Consider the following 21,352-nt stretch of genomic DNA (forward strand, 5'->3'; position numbering starts at 1 on the left):
CTTTTAACTCTCAAGCTTTCACATTTCAACCTCTTCCTCTTGACAAGAGATTCAACTTCTTTAGTAAACCATGGCTCCCTCACTCGACCACTTCCTCCCTGTCTGACAGGTATGTATGTACTTACCAAGGACATTTCATTACACTAATTTTGCAATTGATGAATTAATATTCTGAGTCTCACACAGAATCCCAGGAAGTTGCGATATTGATGGTTCCCTTTGAGCTATTATTGGTATTTTGTAACATTATTGCTGCTAACTCCATCATGATTGAATTGCCAAAGTTCAATTTGCAAGAACCACATTGCAAATCTACTTTGACCACTATCTGACTCCTAAACACCTCTGTTCTGCAAGTATAGCAAACAGGCAATGAAATTATTGCAAATTAAATGCAGCTTTAAAAATCATTGCTTCATTATTTTTTTCCATTAATATCCTAGTGTCCAGCAAACATGCGTCCTGCATTTTTGCCCATCACTGAATCTGCTCATCTTGGTCAATGGTTTTGGTGTTTAGGACTAGCAGAGGGAATCTCTGACAAAACGGGCAGAACTCCCATCAAAAAACAGCACAGCTTAGATTTAGCCAAAATAAAACACATGAAAATCATCCCAATACCTCTGATCTACATGTTTATATCTGTGTTTATTTATTATTTGCATTGTGTATCTGTGACCCTCAGTGTGACTCAACTCAGATGGCCCCATATTCACCAAAACCTGCAAAGTTTTGTTGAATGTTCCCTGCCATCAGTCAATCTCAATTGGTGACAGTGGCTGTTTCTGCTCATTACTTTGGGACTGTAGTTACCTCTGCTGCGAATAACTGTTTCTCTGGTAGCTGTAGGTGTAGGACTGATAAAGATAGGGAGACACAATAATTGGTGCCAACTTATCTTCCCATCTGGAATCTCACATCACTTATGGTCTCGAGGCTTTCAGTGCCTTGTAGGCTTTTGGAGGATTTTTAGTCCCCACAAGGTGAATCAAGTTGCTGATATTGTAAGGTTTGGTTTCAGTTCAAAAGCTGAGAGATTTACAGAACCTACTAGATTCTATATTTGATGACATAGTATCTAATAAAAACCAGGTCTACCCTGTTACTTAAACTCCATTTGAAAATCTCAGTTACTTATCTCTCTTTGACCCATTTTCACAACTCATAACTCTGTCTGAGGATTCAGCTAATGAAACGGGATGCATTTTATATTGAGAATTTCACATTTCAGTTTTATTATGCCTGAATGTGGTACAGTGCAGCAAAGGCATGAGTAAAGAGTATGCAGGTCCTTCCTGAAGCAAAGCAATTTAATGACAAGGCGATAAAAGCAAAACCAAGTAGCAGTGAGACTCAACACTCAGTAGAAATCTTCAGCTGTCATATTGGAAGTTTCAACACCAATTATATTTGCAATCCAGTCAAGATATTTCTTTGATATGCGAGTGTAAATCCCAGGTACTTTGGTGCTTGGATCACGAGGACCGAAAGACAGAATGCCTTTGTATTTCTTGTTACAAATTAAAGGACCACCTGAATCACCCTGGAAAAAGAGAAATGAAAAATACAATAATTAAGTCGAAATGGCTGAATTGAATTGTTTTGATTGCAATGTATTCCTGTCATATTGAAAGTAGCCATGATTTGGAGGTGCGGTGTTGGACTGGGGTGTACAAAGTTAAAAATCACACAACACCAGTTTATAGTCCAACAGGTTTATTTGGAAGCTCTAGATTTCAGAGTGCTGTTCCTTCAGCAGGTGGTTGTCACTTGATGAAGGAGCAGCGCTCCAAAAGCTGGTGGTTCCAAATAAACCTGTTGGACTATAAGCTGGTGTTGTGTGATTTTTAACTTTGTCACACTGAGGTGTGTTTAGTATGTACACATGTTTGAACCTTTATAAGAATGTTAAAATGCACACAACTAAGTAAATAATTGTAATTATTCACAGATACTCCTCATTTCAAACAATCACAGAAACTTACAATACAGCAGAGGCCATTTGATTCATCATGCCTTTAAAAGGCCTGTGGGTGGCACAGTGGCTTAGTGGTTAGCACTGCTGCCTTACTGCACCAGGGATCCAGGGTTTAAGTCCTGTCGCAGATGGCTGATGGAATAGAGTTTGCATGTTCTCTATGTGTCTGTGTGACCCTTCCTCAGAACTCAGCCCAAGACATTAATCTGATTTCTTTCTACAGATCTTGCTGAGCTTTTCTAGCAATCCCTATTTCTCTCTCTGATTTACAGCATCCACAGTTCTTTTTATCAATTTTCCAATGTTCCACATACTGACAACTCATTAAATGAAAGCTATTTTTCTCCTCTCTTGATTAATTGATAATACTTTTGAATTCATGACTTCTTGATATTGCACAAGAGCTTTCCATTGGCAACAGCTTTAATTTGTCTCCTCCATCACAGCCCTCAGTGTCTTGAAAACCTCTATGAGTTCTCACCTTCTACTATTATGTTCCCTGGAGACCATCCTAACTTCAATCTTTCCTCATAACTGAAATGTCTAATCCCTGATGACACCCTGGTTAACCTTTATTAAATGTCCTCAGTTCTCCAACAGAATTCTAAACAGTGATTTATAATATTGCACTATTGTCTCTTCCCTTTCACATTCTATGGCACTATTTATAAAACAAAGTGACCCATAAGATTTTTTCAAAACATTATCAACACATAGGTCCCTCTGCTTCTCAACAATATTCAAAGTTATGCTATTTATAGAAAATATTTCTTTCCCTATGAGTCTTCTCAAAGTGTACAACTTTCTACAGTCTCAATTGAAATCCATCTGCCATTCCTGTGTCCATTTCACTTCCTTGCCTGTTGCCTCCTGAATTCTAGGACCACCCTTATCATTATTGGTTAGATAGCCAAGTTTTTTATCTCTTAAAGCTTCACAATTCTACTCCCTACGTCTGAGTCGAGGTCATGTGAAATGTAACAGTAAAAGGATCCAAAGATAATCTTGGGGGATCATACTGCACCCCATGACTTCTCTGAAAAGCATCAAAATTACATCACCATTCCATATTCAATTCCTTAGTTTCCTCTTAATTCCATGGCCTTTTCTCTTCTTAACAAGCTTTAAGTTGAATATCTTTTAGAAGGTTAAAAAATCACACAACACCAGGTTATAGTCCAACAGGCTTATTTGGAATCACTAGCTTTCGGAATGCAACTAACCAACCACCTGTTGAAGGAGCAGTGCTCCGAAAGCTAGTACTTCCAAATAAACCTGTTGGACTATGACCTGGTGTGTGTGATTTTTAACTTTGTCCACCCCAGTGCGACATTGGCACCTCCAGTCATAGCCTTTTAGAAAGGCTTTCTGATTTAAGCTTTCTTCTTTGCTCAGCTTATTATGTGGCAGGTGTCATTTAATACTAGCTTCTTACACAAATTCCAAAAGCTCCATGATTCTTTAACCAGGAAACACAGCTTTAAAGTAAAGAGCAGCAGGTTTAGAGTGGATTGAAGGAAAAGGTTTTTCACCCAGAGGGTACTAGGTATCAGTAATTCACTGTCTAAAAAGGTGGCAACATTCAAGGCATTGAAGAAACATTTAGTTGAACACTGAAATGGCATAGCATACAAAGTTACCGGTCAAGTGCTGGAGATTGGGATTAGAATAGATGGATGTTTGATGATTGTCACATATATGAAGAGCTGAAGAACCATTTTCCATTCTGTAAAACTTCAATGAGTTGACTCATATGACTCTATGTTATCAGCTACTGTAGAATACTCACATTGTACGTGTCTTTTTTGCCTTTTCTGTCACCAGCACAGATCATATCCTTGGTTATTACAATCACACGTTTGCAAGAATGCTTAACTTGGCATTTTTTCCGATCTATTACACGTATCTTCACTTCTTGAAGTGTGTCGGATGAACATGTTGAATATGGAATCGTCGCTCCCCATCCTGCCACTGTACATGGAGTTCCAGGTTTCACATCTTCATTGTCATCTTTTGGTAGTTTGAGCAGTTTCACATATTTGTTAAGCTTTGCTTCACTGGAAATCTAATGCATAATGTTAATAAACTATTGATTTATTTCAAAAGAGGACTGAAATTTTCAAGTTGTAAGAAATGTGCCACAGAATTGTTTTCTCTCTTGGATTAAACATTCTCATAGATTGGAGTAGATAGATTATATTATAATTATTTTTTAGAAAACTAAACTTGGTATGCAGGAATTGAGGGAAAAAAATCAATAGAAATCAATGTCAGTTTAGTGTTAAAAATCATACATTTTGGTTTCAAAAAATTGTAAGAATTATGAATTAAGTGGATGTGTGCACAACATTGTGAAATGAATTAAAAGATTTAGTTCACAGAACAATAAAGGCCCCAGTTGGGCCCCAGTTTGGTAAATAAAAATTACAAGAAACTAATAGAATTCTAGATTTTTATCTCACAAGGTATAAATTTAAAAACAGAAAGGTAATAATCAGTCAATATGAAACAAATAAGACTATAAATAGTAAACTGTGTGCAGAATTGAGCTGCAGGCTATAGGGTGGAAATTGAGGATTTGGGAAGGGTACAATGTGGAAGCATTTGTTACAAAACCATCTAGTTCAAGAATCATAGCAAAACCTATGAAGTGAGGAAGGATGAAAGAATTAACAAATGAAGACACTTCTATTAGATAGATCATGGAGTGAGTTATAATAAATGTTCTGAAGCGAGTTGTGAGTTGTGAAGAAATCAAACAAAATAGAAGGCAGCAGAAGCTTTCCAAATAATTGAAAGAATAAAAATTAAAGATTAAAAAATTAGTAAATTAAAGATAAAAAGAAAGGCTGGTGGAACCTGTTTATACAGAATGTGGGGCTGTGAGATTCAGGTTTCACAATTCTAGGCTTGGTTACAGATGCAGAAAATATTCTGCCCTTCAATATTAAGTTGGATAGGCGGATGAAGAAAAACATGATGAGGAGACTTGGTCAGCATATATAAAAATGGCTAGGATTGTTTGCTTACACTGAGAAGGAATCTCCTCAAACTGCATAGCTGCCGGGGAGCACATTTATATTGCTTTTCTGCCTATTATACTGACTAAATTTCTTAGTTTTTTATGTCAATTTGTAAAAACCATCATAAACAAATAGAAATAAATATAAAAGATCTGGCACAAAAATAGTATATAACTTAAATCATATCTCTTCTCCAATTCCCTGAAACATTCCACCATCATTTATGCACATTAGACAAAGAACAATTCAGAAAATTCAAATAATGCAATGTTTGAACATTTTAATACAGCATTTAGACAATATAAACTATAAGGAAAATCATGGAGAAATGTAAAAAATGCTTAAACAGGGCATAAGACACCAGGGAGATCTTGGACATTGTTGCATAAGCTAATGGTCCTGAAAGGGTTAGCTTTGGAGACTGCATTAAACTTCATGCAATCTGATGATATCATTCCATCTTGTTTGGGAATTTCAGGGAGAGAAACTCTAGATCACAAGGGGACAGATGTGTTAACTAAATTCTATGACAGTCTTAACAATGTCTAAGTTGTTCATTTATGTCCTTCAGGGAAGGAGATCTGCCATCTTCACCTGGTCTGGCCTACATGTGACTTCAGAAACACAGCAATACCCTCTGAAATGGCCCAGCAAACCCCTGGGTTGTGTCAATTGCTGCAAAGTCTCAAAGAAGAGATAAAACCAGACAGACCACCTGACATCGGCTGGGCACCAGAAAAGTGAATATTGAAGGTAGTGGCGTGGTGATGGGTTGAATGGCCTCTTCCATTCTGTAAAGGTTCTGTGATTCTGTGACATCAACTTCAAATTTGATGCCCCTTCCAAGCCAGGCAGTCTGTCAATGCTCATTATCAGTTCTTACACATGAGGAAATGCAGCATAAAAACTGTATCCTTCCATGTGCCTGAATCTTAATGTTTGCTATTCCTTAATTGTTAAAAGTGGCAGACCTAATAAATTTATAACCAATAAATTAACTCTAAGAAATAGAGCACATAAAATTGTTACTTCTCTGTGAAATGAAACATTGTTATTTATCTAAATTAATAGCTTGTAACACCACACAAGAAATGGAACAATGTAATTAAAATTCTTACTTCGAGTAGCATGATATCATTTTCTACAGTTGTTGCGTTAAACTGTGGATGGGGGTGCGGCTTCTCAATCTGAAATTTTTGTTGACTTTTCTCATTCTGTGAAAGAGAATGTGCTCCAAGAACGACTTGAAAAGTTCCTTGCCTGCATTTCATCAGACGGACAAATAATTATTCTTCATTTTCATAAAAAAAACATGTTTGAGGCAATCATGTGAAAAGAAACAATCTGGGTTTCAAACTGTACAAGCATACAAGCTGAACAAAATGGAGCAATACGTAATATTTACTATTTCTTTCATAACAAAATCAAAATTTGAATGCACAATGCAGAAAAACACCATTTGGTTCAACCTATGCCAGTGCAAACATAACCAAATTTGCTACAATCTATATCTACATCTTTACACTCTTTCTGAAACCCATTATTCATGGCCCTCGGCTGTGTTCCATCCCAACATACATTAATGTTGTATTTAAATTGTGGCTTCATTGATACCTGAAAAGTTGGCATTTCAATAAAATGCTTCATCAGATACTGATTGGTTTGTTGAACATTTCCAAACCATTCTGTTTTTACTTCAGACTTCCAGTAATTACATTTTTCTTTTTGTTTAGCATATATGAAATATCATAAATTATAAAGAAAAACACATACAATGGGAAATGTGGCTTTTCATACAATTCCTGCAGTAAGAAAGCAGGTCATTCAGCCCATTGAGACCATGGAGAGCATCCCACTGAGATACACCTCTCCTAACCTATCCCTATAACCTGCATTTCCCATGGGCAATCCACATAACCTGCACATCTTTGGACTGTGGGAGGAAACTGGAAACTGTGGGTCCCTCAGGTAATCACTGAGTCACCATAGTGCTGTTTTACCTAGGGCGGCACTGTCTGTGTGGAGTTTGCATGTTCTCCTGTGTCTGTATGGGTTTCCTCCCACAGTCCAAAATGTGTAGGTTAGGTGAATTGACTATGCTAAATTGCCCATAGTGTTAGGTGAAAGGGTAAATGTAGGGGAATGGGTCTGGGTGGGTTGCTCTTCAGAGGGTCGGTGTGGATTTGTTGGTCCGAAGGGCCTGTTTCCACACTGTAAAGAATCTGAACTTTGGCGGCACGATGGCTCAGTGGTTAGCAGTACTGCCTCACAGCACCAGGGTCTGATTCCAGCCTTGGGGGACTGTCTGTGTGGAGTTTGCACATTCTCCCCTTGTCTGTGTGGGTTTCCTCCCACAATCCAAAGATGTGCAGGTCAGGTGAATTGGTCATGCTAAATTGCCCCATAGTGTTAGGTGCATTAGTCTGAGGGAAATGGGGCTGGGTGGGTTACTCTTCGGAGGGTCGGTGTGGACTTGTTGGGCTGAAGGGCCTTTTCCACACTGTAGGAAATCTAGGTAATCTAATCTAATTATCTAGACAGTGAAAATAAAATTGAAAACAGTTGAAAAATATTCAATGTGGAGATTCCAATTGAGGTTGGGAGAGCATATCCGGCCAATAACTCTGCAAATGTGTGATTCCACTGGTTATGCCTTAGCCTCTGTGTCACTGGTGTTCTCCCATACCACCAGGTGTACCCCTGTCAATGATGTTAGCAATGTTGGTTCTGAGAAATTCCCAATGTAGAGAATTTCAGTATTAGCCCACATCCTCCTCTTTCCACAGACACAGAAAGAAACAGATAAAAGTCCTGTCCATACCAAAGCTTGGCATCAATCCTATACAAAACCCAATATATTCAGATTCCAAGTTAATTTCTGGTTCTCCAAGTAGAATCCCACCAAGTGTTGCCGAAGTTGTGCTTCATTGTGTACAGTTCTGTCCTGGTCATTTTACTAACTGCCTGCTACTGTGAAAAACCTTCATTGGTGATGTCTGCAGCCTGAAGTGGAAGGCTCCAACAACAAGGCCAAATTCCTGAAAGCAGACTCACTGTATACTTATTGATGCACTTTAGTTTGATAAGAGGACTTAATATTGTATCACCAAGCCATTTTTCATGCAAGTTATACCTAGTATGTGCAATGGTCATTTTGCACAAACTGCAGGTTGCTCAGAATGTTAGGAAAATAATCATGTTTCTGATAATGTTGACATGTAAGAACACAACAAATCAATAACAAGTCATCACTGGAATAGTATTTGTTCCTTTTGGATCTATACAATCCTGAAAACCAATGAACCAGCATGCTTATTATTGTACAAACTGGATGCACAGAAGGAGACAATGATATTCCCAAAAGCATGCCTTTGAATTATCATGAATTTTAGATGAATGACTTGTCAAATTAAATCATGCTCACATTAGGTCATATCATGTTTTGCCATCTATCAGTAAGGTCATCGATTAAAATAAATACGTTGAAGTAGTTGATGTGGTCTGGGTGTGGGAGACATGCAATTTATGAACGTGAATCAGTAATCATAATAATATTTCATTTATACACATGCACATGTCAACTTACCTTTTACAATGTGCTGCTGTCAGTATCCATTTGGGACTGATCAAAGCCCCTCCACAATGATGTTCATAACGTTTTGTTTCATGATTGTACTCTTGGATAGAGACCATATAAGGTCTTGAATGGGGTTTAACTTTATGACCTCCAATAATTTCCACACCATGATCTGTATTTAAAAAAAGATATTGTGAGGTTATTAAATTAATGAAATGGGCACTAAATGATGATGAATACATCTTTAAATAGGATTCCTGTCATACTCACTTCCAAGGTATGTTTAAATGCGATATAGTTTCATAGAATTGTCACATAACTAAAGCATGAAAATGAAATTGAGGTGACAGTAACTGCCCTTGATATCAAGGTAGCATTTGACTGAGTGTGACACCAAGGAAGTTCAGTTAAAATTAACATCAGCGTTGTCAGGGGTAAATTTCTCAACAAGCTGCAGCCACATCTAACACAAAAGCAGATGGTTGTCATTTCTGGAGGCATATCGCCTGGGTGCAAGCCGACAATATCAGAGTTCCTCAGGGTAGTGTCCTAGCCCCAACCAAATTCAATTGTTTTGGCATTTATAAATAGTAATGGCATTTCCTCCTTGATAAGTTCAGAATTGAAGATTTTTAAAAATTTGTACATGGGAGTTAACATTTATTGCTTATCTCTAGAGAATGTGATAATTAGCAGCCTTCTTGATCCTTTATAATCCATGTTCTGTGGATAGACCGACAATGCTGTTAAGGAGGGAATTTCAGGATTTGATACAACAACATGGAGGGAACAGCAAAATATTTCCAGGTCTGAATGGTAAGTGGCTTAGAGTGAAACTGCAGGTGGTGGTGTTCCAATATATCTGCTGCCCTTGCCCTTCTAGATGGTAGTAGTCATGGATGTAGAAAGTGCTGTCCAAACAACATTGGCGAATTTCTGTGGTGAATCTTGTGGATGGTACATACTGCTGCTGTTATGTATTGGCAGGGGCAGTAGTGAATGTTTATAGATGCAGTGACAATCAAGTGGGCTGTTTTATTCTGCACGATGTCCAGCTTCTTGAGCGCTGTAGGAGCTGTGCTCATGTTAGCAAGTGGGGACTATTTCTTCACACTCCTGACTTGTGCCTTGTAGATGGTGGAAAGTCCTTTCAGAGTCAGGAGGTGTATTACTCGCTACAACATTTCTAGTCTCTGATCTAATCTTATAGATACTGTATTTATAGAGAAGTGCACCCAGGGTGTTGATAGTGGGAGATTCAGTGTAGGTGAGGTCTTTGAATGTCTAGAGGCGATGGTTAGATTCTCTCTTGTTGGAGATAACTAATGCCTGGTACTTGAGTGGCATCAATGTTGCGTGACTAGATAGGTGGAGCTCTGATAACCATAGGACCATTAGACACAGGAGCAGAAGTTAGGTCATTCAGCCCATTGAGTCTCTTTCCTCCATTCAATCATGGCTGATAACTTTCTCAAGATTAGAGTGGTGTTGGAAAAGCACAGTAGGTCAGGCAGCATCAGAGGAGCAGGAAAATCAACATTTTGGGCAGGAGCCCTCACTCCTGATGAAGGATTCCTGCCAGAAACATCAATTTTTCCTGCTCCTCAGATGTTGCCTGACCTGCTGTGTTTTTCCAGCATCTGCAGTCCTCACTTTTGCCTACTTGATAGGTTTCTCAATCCCATTCTCCTGCCTTCTCCCCTTAACCTTTGGTTCCCTTGATACTCAATCAATCTCCATCTTAAATATACTCAATGACCTGGCCTTCACAGCCTTCTGTGGAAATAAATTCCATAGATTCACCATTCTCTGGCTGAAGAAGTTTCTCCCTATCTCTGTTCTAAAAGGTCTTCCCTTTACTCTCAGGCTGTGCCCTCGGGTCCTAGTCTCTCCTACCAATTAGATCCCCTCTCATCCTTCTAAATTTCATTGAGTATAGACCCAGAGTCTTCAGGCATTCCTATATGTTAAGCTTTTCATTCCTTGGGTCATTTTTGTGAACCTCCTCTGAACACGCCTCAGGGCCAGTACATCCTACCTGAGATATGGGGCCCAAAACTGTGCACAATAATCCAGATGTGGTCTAACTAGAGCCTTTTCAAGCCTCACAAGTACACCCCTGCTTTAATGTTCAAGTCCTCTCAAAATAAATGCCATCATTGCATTTGCCTTCCTAACGACTGACTCAACCTGAAAGTTTACCTTGAGAGAAAATCCTGGACTAGAACTCACAAATTTCTTTGCACTTCAGACTTCTGAATTTTCTTCCCATTTAGAAATTAATCCATGCCTCTATTTGTCCTACTGAACTGTATGACCTGACACTTTCCCACATTGTACTCCATCTGCCACTTCTTTGCCCACTCTCCTAACCTGTCCAAATCCTTCTGCAGCCTTCCTGCCTCCTCAATGCCATCTGTCCTCCTACCTATCTTTGTAGAACCTGTAAACTTAACCAGAATGCCCTCAGTTCCTTCATCTAGATCGTTAATGTATAAAATAAAAAGCTGTGATCCCAACACTGAGCCTTGTGGAGTACCACTAGTCACTGGCTTCCATCCTGAGAAGGACACGTTTATATACACTCTCTGCTTTCTGCCAGATAGCCAACTTTCTAGCACATTGCCTCTGACACCATGGGCCCTGATCTCACTTAGTTGCCTTCTATGTGGCACCTTGGCAAAGGCCTTCTTGAAGTCCAGGTAGATAACATCAATTGGCTCTCCTTGGTCTGACCTGCTCGTTACTTCCTCAAAGAATTCTAGAAGATTTGTCAGGCATGAGCTCCCTTCGATGAAACGATGCTGATGTTGTCCTATTTTACCATACACAAGTATTCAGAAATCTCATCCTTTACAATGGATTCCACAATATTACCCATGGCTGAGGTTAGGGCTAATTGGTCTGTAATTTTCCATCTTTTGCCTTACTCCATTTTTAAACAGGAGCGTTGTGTAAGCAATTTTTCCAGTCCTCTGGCACCCTTTCTGCTAATGATTCCTGCAAGATCATCACTAACGCCCCCATTCTCTCTTCAGCTACCTCCTTTAGAACTCTAAGGTGTGGTCCATTTGGTACAAGTAATTTATCCATCTTCATACCTTTCAGTTTTTCTAGCACCTTCTCCTTGGTGATGGCCACCATACTCAGCTCTGACCCCTCACTTTCTTGAATTTTTAGGATATTACTTGTGTCTTCCACTGTGAAGACTGATGTGAAGTAATTATTCAGTTCCTCAGCCATTTCCTTGTTCCCCACCACTATCTCTCCAGCATCATTTTCCAGCGGCCCAATGTCCACTATTGCCTCTTTTTGCTCTTTATCTAAAGAAACTGTTTCAGTCTTCCTTTATATTTCTGGCTAGCTTACCCTTATATTTAATCTTCTCCCTCCTTATTTCTTTTTTTGTTGCCTTCTGTTGGTCTAAGCTTCCCGATCCTCTAGTTCCCCACTGCCCTTCACCACACTATATGCTTTCTCTTTTGCTTTTATGCTATCCCTGACTTCCCTAGTCAGCCCATGGTTGTCTCATTCTCCCTGTACCCTGCTTTTTTTCCCTCAGGATGAATCTCTGCCGTGTCTCCTAAATTACTCCCAGAAGCTCCAGCCATTGCTGTTCCATTGTCTTTCCTGCTATATTCCTCTCCCAGTCAATTCTACCCAGCTCCTCCTTCATGCCTCTGTAGTTGCCTTTATTCAGCTGTAATACCGTTACCTCTGATTCTCTCTTCTCCTTCTCAAATTGCAGAGTAAATTCAATCATATTATGATCACGCCTCCTAAGGGTTCCTTCACCTTCAGCTCCCTTATCAAGTCTGCCTCATTGCACAACACTAAATCCAGTATGGCCTGTTCCCTAGTCGGCTCCATCACAAGCTGCTCCAAAGAGCCACCCCGTAGACATTCCATGAATTCCTTTCCTTGCAATCCACTACCAACCTGATTTTCCCAGTCCACCTACATTTTGAAATCCCCCACGGTCGCTGTAACTTTGGTTTTCCTACACCTTTTCTATCTCCTGGTGTATCTTGCGCCCCAGCTCCTGACTACTGTTTGGAGGCCTGTACATAACTCCAACTTTGGTATTTCTTTACCTTTGTGGTTCCTCAATTCCACCCGCACAGATTCTACACCATCTGACCCTGCTTTGTTTCATACTATTGATTTAATTTAATTTCTTAGTAATAAGGCAATCCCAACCCCTTTGCCCACCTGCCTATGTTTTCGATAGGATGTATATCCTTGAATATTCAGCTCCCAAACCTGATGCCCTTGCAGCCAAGACTCTAAGATGCCCACGATGTCATACCTGTCAATTTTGATCTGTGCCATAAGCTCATTTACCTTATTCCTTATACTGTGTACATTCAGATATAGCACCTTCAATCTTGTATTAACCGTCCTTCTTCTCATTGTCATTCGTTTGTCCAGTGTGCTTGATGTTTGATTGCTAATCCTTTCCATACACTATTTGTGTCTGTGTTGGAGATTTTAATAACCTCTCCTGAGTTCTGCACTCGTACCTCGTCCTTTAATTTGGGTTTTCTAATTTCCCCTAGAACTGAACCCTCCCCCACCCTATCCATGTAATTTAAAGCGCTGTCTACAGCCAGAGTTAAACAATTTGCTAGGACTCCAGTCCCAGGATGGTTCAGATGAAGACCATCCCATGGGAACAGGTCCCTTCTTCTCCAGTACTGGTGCCAATGGCCCATGAATTCAAACCCATTTCTCCTACACCAATCTTTGAGCCATGCATTTACCTACTTAATTTTATTGACCCGTTGTCAATTAGCTCGTGGATCAGGTAGTAATCCAGAGATTATTACCTTTGTGGTACTATTTTATATGCTGTTGTATTGTTTTGGAACTTGGGAGAAAAATAAGTCAAAACAACAGCATTTTTAAAAGGGAGAGGAACAGACAAAGGCAGCACATGGTCAGTCAGTGAAGGAGAGAGAGAGAGAAAGAAACCCACACTGCTAACTGACACAGCAGTGAATCTGCACAATTGCTGTCTTCGCTGCTGAATTCATGTATCGCTGGACATTGGAGTGCATCTGGGAAAATTAACAAACAGTGAAATTTACCACTGATCTTGAAGGAACATGTTTGGGAGAGGTCACAGCCCAGAAACAGATAAGTGAATATTTTAAAGTGTGGCCTTACAGTAAGTCTGTAGTGAGTAGAGTTGATTCTTTCTTGATTATATGTTTTATTGAGATGTGTCTCTTAACCAAACTTAAAAATGTAAGCCATAAGTATTAAGTTAGCCTGGAGCAGTGTTTTGTAGAGGAATAAGACAGTATTATTTTCTGAGTCTGTAGATTGAAAGAAGCAAAAATGGCCTTCAGTAGAGTGATATGCTCTTCTTGTCAGATGTTGGAGTTTAGGGAGAGTTTACGTGTTACTGAGGATTATATTTGCAATAAATGCCATTGGTTGTGAATCCTACCAGATGGAATGGATCGGTTGGAGAGACAGTTAGAGGCAATGAAGAATTTACAAGAGAAAGGATTGTGATGGTTGGCAATTATAGGAAGGGAGAAAAGTTGCAGACACAGTTACATAGATGGGTTAACTCCAGGAGAGGTAAGAGAGGTAGGCAGGTAGTGCAGAAGTCTTCTGTGGCTATCCCCATTTCAAGCAAATATGCTGTTTTGGAAAATGTAGTGGGTGATGGATTCTCAGTGAATGTAGCAGGAACAACCAAGTATCTGGAATTGAGACTGGTTCAAATGTAATGAGGGAATATCGGGTTCCAAGAGCTCAATTGCATTAGGGGAATTCTCCAGTCTGAGGCACAGACAGACGTTTCTGTGGCCAGCAGCAAAAAATCAGAATGGTGTGTTGTCTCCCTGGTGCCAGGATCAAGGATGTCTCAGAGAGGGTGCAGAATGTTCTCAAGGGGGAGAGGGGCCAGCAAGAGGTCATTGTACACATGGGAACTAATGACATAGGAGGGGAAAAGGTTGAGATTCTGAAGGGAGAATATAGAGAGTTAGGTCAGAAGTTAAAAAAAGAGGTCCTCGAGAGTAGTAATATCTGGATTACTCCTGGTACTGTGAGCTAGTGAGGGTAGGAATAGGAGGATAGAGCAGATGAATGGATGGCTGAGGAGCTGGTGTATGGGAGAAGGATTCACATTTCTGGATCATTGGAATCTCCTCTGGGGTAAAAGTGACCTGTACAAAGACGGATTGCACCTGAATTGGAAGGGGACTAATATACTGGCAGGGAGATTTGCTAGAACTGCTTGGGAGGATTTAAACTAGTAAGGTGGGGGGGGGGGGGGGGTGGGTGGGACCCAGGGAAATAGTGAGGAAAGAGATCAATCTGAGACGGGTACAGTTGAGAAAAGAAGTGAGTCAAACAGTCAGGGCAGGCAGGGACAAAGTAGAGAACAAGGTAGGACTGATAAATTAAACTGCATTTATTTCAATGCAAGGGGCCTAACAGGGAAAGCAGATGAACTCAGGGCATGGTTAGGAACATGGGACTGGGATATCATAGCAATTACAGAAACATGGCTCAGGGATGGGCAGGACTGGCAGCTTAATGTTCCAGGATACAAATGCTACAGGAAGAATAGAAAGGAAGGCAAGAGAGGAGGGGGAGTGATGTTTTTGATAGCATTACAGCCGTACTGAGGGAGGATATTCCTGGAAATACATCCAAGGAAGTTATTTGGGTACAACTGAGAAATAAGAAAGGGATGATCACCTTATTGGGATTGTATTATAGACCCCCTAATAGTCAGAGGGAAACTGAAACAAATTTGTAAGGAGATCTCAGTTATCTGTAAGAATAATAGGGTAGTTATGGTAGGGCATTTTAACTTTCCAAGCATAGATTGGGACTGCCATAGTATTAAGGGTTTAAATAGAGAGGAATTTCTTAAGTGTGTACAAGATGATGTTCTAATTCAATATGTGGGGGTACCTCCTGGAGAACGTGCAAAACTTGACCTACTCTTGGGAAATAAGGCAGGGCAGGTGACTGAGGTGTCAGTGGGCGAGCACTTTGGGGCCAGCAACTATAATTCTACTAGTTCTAAAATAATGATGGAAAAGGATAGACTATGTCTAAAAATTGAAGTTCTAAATTGGAGGAAGGCTAATTTTGATGGTATTAGGAAAGAACTTTCAAAAGCTGATTGGGGCAGATGTTCACAGATAAAGGGACGACTGGAAAATGGGAAGCTTTCTGAAATGAGATAATGAGAGTCCAGTGACAGTATATTCTTGTTAGTGTGAAAGGAAAGGCCGGTAGGTATAGGGGATGCTGGATGACTAAAGAAATTGAGGGGTGGTTAAGAAAAAGAAGCAAATGTATGTCAGGTATAGACAAGATAGATCAAATGAATCCTCAAAAGATCCTCAGAGGAAATCAGGAGGGCAAAAAGGGGACATGAGATAGCTTTGGCAAAAAGAGTTAAGGAGAATCCAAAGGGTGTTTACAAATACATTAAGGACAAAAGGGCAACTAGGGAGAGAATAGGGTCCCTCAAAGATTTGCAAGGTGGTCTTTGTGTGGAGCTGTCAGAGATGGGGGAGATACTAAATGAGTATTTTGCATCATTTTTTACTGTGGAAAAGGACATGGAAGATATAGAATGTAGGGAAATAGATGGTGACATTTTGAAAAATGTACATATTACAGAGGAGGAAGTGTTAGTTGTCTTAAAACCCATAAAAGTGGATTCATTCCCAGGACCTTATCAGGTGTACCCTCGAACTTTGTGGGAAGTGAGGGAAGTGATTGCTGGGCCCCTTGCTGAGATATTTGAATCATTGATAGTCACGGGTGATGTGCCGGAAGACTAGAGGTTGGTTAACGTGGTGCCACTATTTAAGAAAGGTGGTAAAGACAGGCCAGGGAACTATAGACCAGTGAGCCTGAAGTTGGTGGTGGGCAAGTTGTTGGAGGGAATCCTGAGGGACAGGATGTACATGAAAGGCTTTGCCCGAAATGTCAATTTTCCTACTCCTCAGATGCTGCCTGATCTGCTGTGTTTTTCCAGCACCACTCTGATCTAAACTCTGGTTTCCAGCATCTGCAGTCCTCACTTTTGCCTATGTATTTGGAAAGACAAGGACTGATTAGGGATAGTCAACATGGCTTTATACGTGGGAAATCATGTCTCATAAACTTGATTGAGTTTTTTGAAGAAGTAACATAGAGGATTGATGATGACAGAGCAGTGGACATGATCTATATGGACTTCAGTAAGGCGTTTGACAACGTTCCCATGGGAGACTGGTTTGCAAGATTAGATCATGGAATACAGGGAGAACTAGCCATTTGGATACAGAACTGGTTCAAAGGTAGAAGGCAGATGGTGGTGTGGAGGGTTGTTTATCAGACTGGAAGCCTGTGACCAGTGGAGTGCCACAAGGATCGGTGCTGGGTCCTCTACTTTTTGTCATTTTCATAAATGATTTGGATGTGACCATAAGAGGTACAGTTAGTAAGTTTGCAGATGACACAAAAATTGAAGGTGTAGTGGATAGCAAAGAAGGTAACCTCAGATTACATTGGGTTTTTGATCAGATGGGCCAATGATCTGAGAAGTGGCAGATGGAGTTTAATTTAGATAAATGTGAGGTGCTGCATTTTAGGAAAGCAAATCTTAGCAGGACTTATACACTTAATGGTAAGGTCCGAGGGAGTGTCACTGAACAAAGAGACCTTGGGATGCAGGTTCATAACTCCTTGAAAGTGGAGTCGCAGGTAGATAGGATAGTGAAGAAGGCGTTTGGTATGCTTTCCTTTATTGGTCAGGGTATTGAGTACAGGAGTTGGAAGGTCATATTGCGGCTGTACAGGACATTGGTTAGGCTACTTTTGGAATATTGCATGCAATTCTGATCTCCTACCTATTGAAAAGATGAGAAACTTGAAAAGGTTCAGAAAAGATTTCCAACGATGTTGCCAGGGTTGGAGGATTTGAGCTATTGGGAAAGGTTGAATAGGCTGGGTTGTTTTCCCTGGAGCATCGGAGGCTGAGGTGTGACCTTATAGAGGTTTATAAATTCATGAGGGGCATGGATAGGATAAATAGACTAAATCTTTTCCCTGGGGTGGGGGAGTCCAGAACTAGATGGCATAGATTTAGGGTGAGAGGCAAAAGATATAAAAAAGACCTAAGGGGCAATTGTTTCATGCCGAGGGTAGTCTGTGTTTGGAATGAGCTGCCAGAGGAAGTGGTGGAGGCTAGTACATATTTAAAAGGCATCTGGATGGATATATGAATTGGAAGGGTTTGTAGGGATATGTACCAGGTGCTGGCAGGTGGGACTAGATTTGGTTGGGATATCTGGTCGGCATGGATGAGTTGGACTGAAGGGTCTGTTTCCATGCTGCACATCTCTATGATTCTATGATTCACAATTGTCTGCATTAGATGTTGTCTGCTACCTTTAAGCCCATTTTACAAATCTGTTCTTCTGAGGTTCTACACTATTTTCGTCACAGTTCACAATTTTAAAGTTTTGGATCATCCACCAATGTTAATATTGTGACCTGTTCACCACAGTCTTGGTGCAGAAGTGATTGCTGGGCCCCTTGCTGAGATATTTGAATCATTGATAGTCACGGGTGAGGTGCCAGAAGACTAGAGGTTGGTTAACGTGGTGCCACTATTTAAGAAAGGTGGTAAAGACAGGAGAGGGAACTATAGACCAGTGAGCCTGAAGTTGGTGGTGGGCAAGTTGTTGGAGGGAATCCTGAGGGACAGGATGTACATGAAAGGCTTTGCCCGAAATGTCAATTTTCCTACTCCTCAGATGCTGCCTGACCTGCTGTGTTTTTCCAGCACCACTCTGATCTAAACTCTGGTTTCCAGCATCTGCAGTCCTCACTTTTGCCTATGTATTTGGAAAGACAAGGACTGATTAGGGATAGTCAACATGGCTTTATACGTGGGAAATCATGTCTCATCAACATCAACATCTGGGACCTCCATTGCAAACCTCTAGCCCAAAATGCAGTGACCTTTGTTTTTGTCATTCAGTCAGTTTTTATATTCATTTTGTGACTGTCCTTTTTATTCCATGAACAGTGACTTTGCTCAAAACTCTGCAGTGTGGTTCCTCATTAAATGCTTCTTGGAGGCCCTTGTACATCACATCAACAGTATTAACATCAATCCTCTCCATCAATCCTAATCAAAAACTCAAACATATTAGTGAAAAATGATTTGCACTAATCCTGGTTTTCCTGAATTAACGTGGATTCCTAAACTGATTGAAGTGAGACAATTGATTAAGTTTGATATTTAAATGTACAATAATAGCTCAGAATAGATCTATGTAGCTATGAGCCCCTTTCCTAAGCACATTGGGAAATGTAGCCAATTCTGTGGGAACCCAACTAAGGATGTAAGGTTGGAAAACTGAACAACCTTATCTGTTTGATCAACAGTCACAGGTTGATGTTAGCAGTGTTCTCTCATCTTCTCTCTGGTGGCACAGGCTTCCAAGGTCCATACATGAGAGGAACTAGATGCCAATTGCCGTACATGGAACTTTGCACTGATTGCTCACACACAGTCATGCACCTTAGAGGGAATATTGATAGTAAGGCTGACAGTGATAACAAATATCCTGGAGCTAATGAAAATATGAAAGGGATATCAGCAGAATCTGATTATTGATAAGGTTGTGTGATGTAACTGCTTTTTAAAATTAAATTGTTGATGGGATGTGGACATTCCTGGCTGGGTCAGCATTTATTGAACATCCCAAATTAATAACAGGGCATTAGTCTGCAGATATATGCAGACCAGATCAGGTGAGGACGAAAGATTTCTTACCCTAAAAAAAATTAGAGAACCTGATGAATTTGTTTTAATGACAATTGGCAGCAGTTACATGGTTGTTATCTAGTCAGCTTTTTAATCCAGTTTTTTTTTACTGCATTTAAACCCACATCCCAGCACCTTATCCTAGAGTTCTGGAATTAGTGCACTGTTATTGTGTACTTCCTAGAAAAGGTTTATAAAAGAAAGCCTGTAATTGTTGAACCCAAATACGAAGTGGCTGTTTTGCCTGAAGTCTTATTCTTAAAGCTTTTCCACAAGCAAAGAAAACTGACTAGCCAGTAATTGTTGGGCATATCTTGATCCCTTCTTTTGAACAAGAGTGTAAGACTTGTAATTATAATCCTCTGCAACAACCTCTGAGTCCGGGCAGATTTAAAACTATGGTCAGTGCCTCTGTAACTTTTACTCTTCTCTCTTAGTATCCTGGGATGCATCTCATCTGGACCTGGCATCTTATCAATATTAAGTCTAGACAGCTTATTCAATACATATAAAAGTAAAAAGTGCTGGAGAAACTCAGCATCTGTGAAGACAGAAACAGAGTGAACAATTCAAGAGCAAGACTTACCTGTTCCAAAGATATTGGCTTTGAAATACTAACTGTTGAGTTTCTCCAGGACTTTCTGTTTCATTTCCGATCTCTAGCATCCATGGTACTTTGATCTTAAACCTATCCAATAGCCTCTCCTAAGCAATTGTAAACTCTTTACCAGACTGAGGATGTGTAGAATAGGAAGCCATATATCATCACTTATTTTATGTCAATTCCCAAAGCTAAATTTGACTCTATGAACTTCAAAGCTGAAATTTAATGAGGTGTTTGAAAGAAATAGACTTGCAGCGTTATGGGACCAGAATGAGGAACGGAACTGGCACAATTGCTACGAGCCAGACATTCTTTCTGTGAAACATGATTCAAGAGACCAATAGAAACCACTGTTTGTTTCTGCTCAATATTAAGAATGGAATAATTTGCCAGACATGCTGGTAGCTATTTATTTTTATTTCTTAAGATTAAGAAATAAAAGTAAATCAAAACGTAAAGAACTAGATATCTGTTGCAATAATACAGAAGCAAAAGACTGGAAACCTGAATTAAAAATAAGACAACAAAATGTTAGCATAACTCAGCAGGTCAGGTATCATCTGTGGTGAAAAACTACACTAATGTTTAAGGTCAAGATGACGTTTAATCAGAATTCAAACCATGAAGGGCTGATAAAAGGTCATCTCAACTTCAAGCATTCACTCCAGATTTGTAACAAAAATTGTGAGGAATTATTAACATGTCAATCATTGAACATTTAGGTGAATCTTCAGACACACTTATTGCCACATACGGATTATTAAAATAAACTACATTTCTTGAGACAAATGTATTACCATATAAGATTTATGAAAATAAATCTTAATATAAATATGCTAATTATAAAAGTTGCAAAGTTTGCTACTTACACATTGGAGTTAGGGAAAGAACAATCAAAGAAATAAACAGATTGTGTTGAAAAGAATTCATTGCTGCCTCTCTTGTGGTAACAAATAAAACTCTCATTGAATTTATATCAAGTTCAAAGGGATGTGGTTTGTTCCCTTTGATGTCATCTCTAAGAACCTTTCACTTGTGCACCAATTTCGCTTACAGCAAGTCACATGATATTAGCTGAAGCTGACCAGGTGGCATAATAAAAATTCAGACATTGGTCAGAAGAAATGGATCACTAAGATCATTTATGAAACTTGAAAGGGTTCAATAAGATTGACAAAGATGTTGCCAGGGTTGGAGGAGTTGAGACTGAATAGAGTGGGGCTATTTTAGACTTAGATTACTTACAGCAGGGAAACAGGCCTTTTGGCCCAACTAGTCCACACCAATCCTCTGAAGATGAACCCACCTAGACCCATTCCCCTCCTCATCTAACACTGCGCATCTTTGGATTGTGGGAGGAAAC

At 39.8% G+C, this 21,352-nt stretch overlaps 1 protein-coding gene across 1 annotated transcript; it reads right to left on the reverse strand.

Annotated features, from left to right (window-relative positions):
* Positions 1-1,211: 1,211 nt before the first annotated feature.
* Positions 1,212-20,955, reverse strand: LOC122549199 (granzyme K-like). Its single transcript, XM_043688604.2, has 5 exons — positions 20,859-20,955; positions 8,588-8,750; positions 6,120-6,261; positions 3,768-4,043; positions 1,212-1,543 (listed from the first exon to the last, which is right to left on the reverse strand). Exons 1-5 carry the CDS (start codon positions 20,953-20,955, stop codon positions 1,361-1,363), a joined length of 861 nt encoding a protein of 286 aa, XP_043544539.2. The 3' UTR covers positions 1,212-1,360.
* Between the last annotated feature and the right edge of the window lie 397 nt (positions 20,956-21,352).

The sequence above is a fragment of the Chiloscyllium plagiosum genome, unplaced genomic scaffold (genome assembly GCF_037043375.1).
Source record: "Chiloscyllium plagiosum isolate Xiang-an unplaced genomic scaffold, Cpla_swu_hap1 HiC_scaffold_1, whole genome shotgun sequence".
Classification (NCBI taxonomy): Eukaryota; Metazoa; Chordata; class Chondrichthyes; order Orectolobiformes; family Hemiscylliidae; genus Chiloscyllium; species Chiloscyllium plagiosum.

Coding starts and splice junctions, on each gene's coding strand:
- LOC122549199 (XM_043688604.2), bottom strand. CDS start 20,955: ATGAGAGTTTTATTTGTTACCACAAGAGAGGCAGCAATGAATTCTTTT. Junction 8,751..20,858: donor TCTTTCCCTAACTCCAATGT/GTAAGTAGCAAA, acceptor TTTTAAATACAG/ATCATGGTGTGGAAATTATT. Junction 1,544..3,767: donor GCAAAAAAGACACGTACAAT/GTGAGTATTCTA, acceptor CTCTTTTTCCAG/GGTGATTCAGGTGGTCCTTT.